The sequence below is a fragment of the Scomber scombrus genome, chromosome 13 (assembly GCF_963691925.1).
Source record: "Scomber scombrus chromosome 13, fScoSco1.1, whole genome shotgun sequence".
Taxonomy (NCBI): domain Eukaryota; kingdom Metazoa; phylum Chordata; class Actinopteri; order Scombriformes; family Scombridae; genus Scomber; species Scomber scombrus.
The window spans coordinates 21,716,634-21,724,328 of NC_084982.1; the positions used below are offsets into that span (position 1 = coordinate 21,716,634).

Sequence of the window (7,695 nt, forward strand, 5' to 3'; positions counted from 1 at the left end):
TTCTGCTGCCCACAAGTAGCCTGAAAAATCAGTTAATGCAGCTTTGATCCAAGCGGCAACTACTTCAACTTGACAAGTAGGCCTATAAGCGACATGGCACACCCACTTTACACACCCATTTGGTTACGTTTAGGCATGAGGAGTGGGATGGTTAGGGGTCAGGGGTCTGTGTCATGTAATACCATTTCGGTGGCAACATCAGGGGAGGTGTGTCATGTAGTAAAGTGGGCATGACAGATAGACCCTTTTCCAGCTTTAGGCTGAGGTCAATGCATAAGTATCTTAAAGAAAAATACCATCAACGGCTGCAAGATAATGTCTCCAAAAAAATGCTGGCTCTAATTAACTTCCATTCAAAAAGGGTCAGCTTCTCTCTAGAAATACTAAGTCATTGTTTTCAACTTATGTTTTCAATCAAATTTTGTAATGACATTTCATATTCAAAACATTACTTAACCACCCATTTGCAAAGCATCATAAATTATGAAAGTATCCAGACACAAAAATAACTAAGAGTAAAGACAAAAAAATAAATAAACTCCCACACAAGACCAGACCCAACTTGCCACAATTCTCTCAAGTACTGTCTTCCTCTCACCATCCTCATCACCCAAACCTATGATTCATGGACTCTTGTGGTTTCCTTTGGTATCTGAATATTGATATATAACAGCGTCAGCTTGACGCTTTATGTCTAATATATTGAGATTATGCATCTCATCTGTGACATCCTGCTGCTGTTTTGTTTGTTTGTGATGAAAGAGTTCCGTTTGATCAATGACTGATTTATGATGTGTTGATCAAACGTTGGCATGATCAAAAGAGTTTGTGTGAAATGGGTAGCACTTCACAGATTTGGGACATTGTTGTCTCTCATTGTAAACTGTCGAGTTTGGTTAAAATGACCTTTCAGTTTGATCATCCTTTGCTGGTGAGATTGATGATTATATCATGCTGATGGTGTCTATTGTGGTAAAAGTGATGATGCTTATGATGATAAGATGTTAAAAGAAAGTAGTGTATATGGGATAATATATCAAGGCTATTGTAGGATCCATATCGGCACTCTCTACAGCTAACATCCAAAGTCCAATTTAATATTTGTGGGGGTTTTGTCAGAATGTTTTATCTTCAAGCTTTGGACAGCTCACTGGATCCTTGCTTAGCTTTTGACAAGATTTTGCAGATAAATTGCTGCAGGAATCCAGGTATCTTACATTGCTAATAAATTAGCTCTATTGTGCTAAACTTAGTACATTCACGATGTGATTGACTGCACTGCATCCCTTGGGCCTCACCATTTACTATCTGAACTGACAAGAGATCAAATACAAATGGAGAATGCCAGGAATTCAGTCAAACTCCACTAAAGCTCATGGGAGAAGGGGAAAAAAGCTATAAAAAGCAACTGAATATACTCCTATATCTCTCTCTATGTACTTATAAAACATCATAAAGATTTAGGAGAATGACAGAATCTAGCTTATGTGCATTTTGCAGTTCCTTCGTATTTAAAAAATGCACCTAACCTAAGTCCTGTTCAGCCAACATCAGAGCATACATATTCTATGAAGTATATCTAAGGATACGTTTTTTTTAAGATTGCGTACTCTAGTTACAAGATCTAAATGAGCGAAGAGATGTGAGCTAGTTTGGAAGCTTCAACAGTAAAGTTTTATAGATGTAGATGGATATTATGAGATGATTAGTCCTTCTTTAAAGTCCATCCACCTTAATGAGAGAGAAACGATGAGTCCAAAATGTGTCATTAGTGGTAAGCGTAAAGCCGTGTGACGAACACAGTTTAACTGCTGAAGTAATCATGGCACAAAGTGACAGGGTAGAATATCTCTGTAATTATATGCAGACATAAATATTTACTGAATAATATTATGGTTTAGAAAAAGTCTTTAACTCTACACAGAATTATTTGTTTTATTTTGATTTTTGTGAGTCAAATTTGTAATATGAATCTTTGAACTCTTAAGTATTTGTATAACTCACCAGGAGTGATATGGGTACCATTAAAGTTCTGGTTTGGTGGATGTGGAGAATAGCATGTGCTTCTTTGATTAAGATAATATGTTGTTAAGAAGTGATTGTTGGAGAGCATCAAAGGCAGACTGAGGATGTGATTGTGTTAGAGACGAGCCATGGGCATAGAAAACGGATCATCAGTGTACAAATGGAAGTTGAAGTAGTACAATAATATCAATCATGATGAATCCCTGTGGCATCCCATTACTGATGATAAGCACCATCAGCAATAGCCTGAGTTCTCCCTATGAAGTAAGATTGGAACCAATTCAGTCAGACATTAACCAGGCCTAAAGATTGTAGCTTGTTTAGCAGGATTTTATGATTGACAGTACAAAATGCTTTTGAGATATCTAAAAATGTGTTCTTTACCCAGAAGAGAGACGGTGTCATGGATTACTAAAACTGCAGATGTTGTTGTACTGTGAATGTGAACCCTAGTGAAACCTAACATCTCTGGCTCTAGTAAATTCACTGAGTCAATAAGATGTTCAGATATTGGACTGTAGTTGTTGTGATTACTAACAAATATGTAACAGTATGACCATGACACTTTTCATGAAGCTGGAATTATACCTGTTATAAAGGTTGGGTTAAAAAATGTGTACTAAGTGTGACAATTGATAGAGGAGCTAAGATGAAGATGATAGCATTATGGTTATCTGCATTGTGAATATAGTTGAAATTTCAATAAATTGCATTAGGAAAGTATAAGTATACAGTATATAGTAATTAAGTCCATAATCCTTTGCAGTGAACTCACCTGAATGGTAATCCCATTCTGACGACACTTGCTATTGACAATGCTATTTGTATCTGTTTCCATTTCAAGCTGAATGGATAGGTCAGACACCTGTCATGTAACTTACCAAAAGGGTGCCAATTCTGATTAAGGTAATTGGATGGAAGTTTCCTGAGACGTGCTTGCACTCCTACAGTTACTGTAAGTGGGATTGAAACTGACTTACCCCGCAAGGTTACTACAACAGGAAGCCATGGAAATTAGAGTTTATTTGACATCAGTAACAAAAGACAAACCCTCGCCTAAATATGTATTCAGATGTGCTGAGCTGATCAATCTCATTGTCATTGATTTCTCTAAATTTGAAAAACTCACTACCTGGCTATTTAAAATCCTAATATGAATAGTTCAAATTCTAGAAAACTGGCACAAACACTTTGTACACATTTCTGTCCAACAACTATTCAGGGAACATTCTTTTATAAACGTTAGGGGGGAAGAATGAAGTGTTTGTTTGGTTTAAATGTGTTGAAACCAGTTCAGACTAGTTTTGTAACCCTTATTGAACACACACACAACAGCATTGGGTTTGTGTACATACAATATGATTAGACTGAGGACAGGTTTTTTTGTACATCAGGGCACAAGAGACTTACAAAATTATGTAAACCTTGAGCTCATCAATTCAGAAGTTCCTGGAGATATGGATGTCTAATGGAAAAAGACTTATTGACAAACATAAACTTGTTCAACCAAAGAGATAGCAGTTACTGTCATGGACTCTGTCTCTGAACTTTTTGTGTTTTGGGATTATTTTTGGCATTGCTCTGTGTTTTGAATGTGCTCTTTGTTACAAATTGTTTGTGATAACTGCATTTGCCATTTGAGCTTGGTGGTGTTTTTTCATCTGAGTCCACGGCTCTTGTTTTTTTAAACGTCTGTTTTGCTTTGGTTTTATTCTTGACAGTTTGTAAATGTGTGTTTCTCATGTGTTGCTATAGTATTGCTCAGGCTCTTTTCCATTGCACACCTGTTCAGTATTTCTTCTTGTTACCTGCCGCACCCTTGTTGTCTTCATTGTGAGCTAATCCTAGTGTCCCCCTCCTATTCCTGTGCCAGTCCCACTTCAGCTGTCTCTCTTTCTGTGATTAGTTCCTTGTGTATTTATACCTGTCTGGTCTTTGAGCTCTTGGGCAGATTGTGATCCGTGTATCTTGGCGTTTGCAGCCTAGTCACAACATCCCTATAAGATTGTTAAATTTCACACCTCTATCGCAACAATTATAGGCCAGTTTGATGAGACTCGGAAGAAGATAGTCCCTTACTGTCTGCTTGTCTGAGGAGCATTTCATACATGGCACATATATGAAAATAGGAGCATTTCACATATGACAATTATATGAAAATTCCTTCATGTGCAATATGTGACAGGAAATACCTCCAGCCCAACAAATCCTTATGTAAACAACAACAGTGGTGGAGCAATTGAGTTTGAACAAAGGCTGATAGCAGTGATACCACGAGCAAAATAGCATTTAGTTTGACTTCCTGGTGTATGTGCTGGTCTAATAGGTGATGTGGAGACAATGTGCAAAATAAATAGGATGCCAGACTATATATTTTAAGTATAATATTTAAAAAATTGTTTAAAAGAACAACTGAATTTAAACACCAGGTCTTACACCAGTTTTTTGTACAAAAAAAGGAAAAAGCACTGATGTTCAGATTTTCAGAGGTAAAATAATATGACTCTACAAGTTTTCCAAATGAGAGGTGGTATTGAATATTAAATATGTATAAAGTTGCAAACACTGTTGCTCTCTGCAGCATTGATAACCTGATTATTCTTGATTTCACTGTGTAAAACGTCAAAACAGTGTCAAGTACTCCATGACCATATATTTAATTTTAAAAAACAATAACAAAAAACATAAAGGATGCCAACTTAAACGAGATGATGTGATTCCAAAAGTAAGTGGACTAATTAAGGCACACAAATAGTAGGCCTAATCTATCAATGGCAACCTATTCTGAACCCCTATTGATTGGATTATTGATTAGCTCTCTCATTGGCTGGCTCGGCTGTCAGTCAGGAGCTGCACTCGCTGGTTTGTTTAAACCTGTGATTTACGCAGGACGACTAATCTTCGCTCAGGCTACAGTCACTGGATTGCGGCGCAGCGTCTCCATGCTGAGGCGCAGACAGAGCATCTGTTGGAATACAACTTCACTTTGAAAACGGGCTCCATATCTTCGTTCCCAGCCACACAGGAGCGATTTGGTGGACTGAATAAACGTGTAAATGGAGTTTAAATCGTTGTCGTGACTGTTCCTCACCGCCTTGCACCTTGCAGTCGATTGCATATTGAAGTTCAAGCAGCATCCATACCTCCACGGCTCTCTCCTGCGCAGACATGGGAACCGTCCTCTCCATATCACCGATGTCCAAGAAGGCGTCTATAATGGATGCCGATGCCGCAGGAGATATATCCAAAACGGACAAGACCCTCAAACGGCCCTCCATGTTCGTCTCTCTGTCCTGGAAGAAGCTGGTATCCACTTCGGCCAAGAAGAGCGCTAAGAAAGTGAACCCGAACCCGCCGCCCATCCGTGAGCTCCCGTCCAGTCAGGTGGCTCAGCTCAACAGCGAAAACACCAGGAAAACCGAAGAAAGAAAACCCAAAGCGCCGATTCCTGTCCCGGTGCCCACGGTGCCCACGGTGCCCAAGGTACCCACGGTGTCCTTGCAAAACAACGAGACTATCACCCAAAACGGAAGGCTCTCCTCGGTCCAGAAACAACCCAGCCGCCTGTCTCTGGTGTCACCCAGGCGGATAGTCATCCAGGCTTCAACCGGGGAGCTACTGCGCTGCTTGGGGGACTTTATGTGCCGCAGGTGTGATAAAGTGAAAGAGTTAAACAGCGGAGAGGTGATCCTCTGGTTTCGAAACATTGACCGGACTCTTTTGCTCCAGGGCTGGCAGGACCAGGGTTTCATCACGCCGGCTAACGTGGTGTTCGTGTACCTGCTTTGCGAAGACACAATAACGGACAGCATTGATAACCCTACCGAGCTTCAGGGCACCTTTCATACTTGCCTCTACATCGCATACTCCTACATGGGCGCCGAGATCTCCTACCCACTCAAGCCCTTTATGATCGACGCGAACAAGGACGTATTCTGGGACACGTCGCTCCAGATCATCAACAGGATGAGTGCCAAAATGCTGCAGTTGAACGCAGACCCGCACTTTTTCACCGAGGTCTTCCAGGACCTCAAAAACCAACGGGATACCAATGATACAACCCTGGACCGCTGATATGGACACAGACACTGGTGTGCTTTTTTAAACATATGAATGTTATGTGCAAAATCACATAACGGGGAAGGTTTTGAATGTAAAGGCTTCTCGCGTCTGGGCTGAATCTCTCTCTAATGATGTTAACACCATTCAGTCTGGTGTTTAGGATACAGGGGATTTCATAAATGCATGCCAATGGTAATATTGTCCTCTTTTGTCTTGTCCCTTGAGTGACCAGGGATTGACTTAGTGTTACAAACTTCTCCCTAGGTGGAATTCAAATCCCCATTTCATTCATGATTAGCCCACTTTCTGGGTAAGTGAGTGAATGTCGCAGTGATGTGACAAAGGCAGGTCTAGAATAGACCCGGGTTTGTGAGGAGGAGAGGCGGAGCTGTCCGAGGTGCTGACCTGTGCAGCCATTTCTGCCTTGCTCCTTGCTATTTGAATCACTTTTCCACAACAGAGCCAAGCATGGCTTAAGAGGACGAGAGCCAGCCCAGTACACTCTCAGCACATAAGCCTAAGCCTTGTAAGAAGAGGTATAGCTACAGTATACTGTACTTTCACTCTGAGCCACCTGTCAACACAGTCACATGCAACACATATTAGAAGCATGTTTCTTTATATGGACAAAACACTGTAGATGTTTCTCTCTGGTTATAAAAGTTGAATATATAATTCTCATCTGCAAACCATAGGTGATAAAACACTATACTGCATGGCTATTTGCATATGTGGAATGTTTCAGCTCCTCTTCTGTGATTATAGCCACCAATTTCTCCATAACAACCACCTAACTTTAGATTAAATGACTTGGTTTTGCCTGCCAGGATGATACTGTAGTGATGGGAGTAGGCCGTTGGTTAAAGTTTAGTGTAAGAGTAGGAGGCAGAATTTGAAAGTTAGTGAGGGGAGTATCTTCTCTCTGGGAAGAGATAAACCAAACTATATGGGCTCATAGATGGCCATATAGCAACAGTATCAATCCAAGGCATCTGTTGTGTATTGCTTTATAATACATTGCAGAGGCTCACATAACTAGAGACTGAGAGGGAATGTACAGATTTTCAAGAGGTTTTAGCAAAATCTCCAATGTGCCAACTATTCATTATTCTTCGCCTGATACTATATGATTTACATGTACATATCCTATATTTGCTCTTTATTTTATTTCCCTCTGCCTGATTTGAAGGTAGCTATATATACTGTAGTTCAAGTATAAAAACAAATAGAGGTCAATGGTCAAATGGTCCTTTTTTTGCCCTGTTCATTAAATGTGCTTTGGGGTTTGTTTTGCCGAGTTCAGTTCAGCAAAGATGATGTCTCAAAATGTAAATATTGAATGTGAAGGGTGTCTCGTTGTTAAGTGACAGAGGACTATCATTTGCACTTGCGTGTCGGACACTATAAGCTAAAAAGAGATTTGGCTCCTACTCTGAAACCAAGCTTACAGGGCATACGTAACAGTCACTTTTCAGTATTATGGTCCTTTCTAAATGCTCATTGTGATGTTGTGTTGTGAACCTATGGTTTGGAAAGTGGAATGTAATGCTGCTATTTTGCACAGCTGTGAACAAAGCTTTCGATGTTTTGCACAGTGTTATAACATAC

At 40.1% G+C, this 7,695-nt stretch overlaps 1 protein-coding gene across 1 annotated transcript; it reads left to right on the forward strand.

Moving 5' to 3' along the window:
* The first annotated feature begins 5,193 nt into the window (after positions 1–5,193).
* Positions 5,194–6,099, forward strand: cdk5r2b (cyclin dependent kinase 5, regulatory subunit 2b (p39)). The gene has a single exon (XM_062432069.1). The coding sequence runs from the start codon at positions 5,194–5,196 to the stop codon at positions 6,097–6,099; it is 906 nt and encodes a 301-aa protein (XP_062288053.1).
* The last annotated feature ends 1,596 nt before the right edge of the window (positions 6,100–7,695 follow it).

Coding starts and splice junctions, on each gene's coding strand:
- cdk5r2b (XM_062432069.1), top strand. CDS start 5,194: ATGGGAACCGTCCTCTCCATATCACCGATGTCCAAGAAGGCGTCTATA.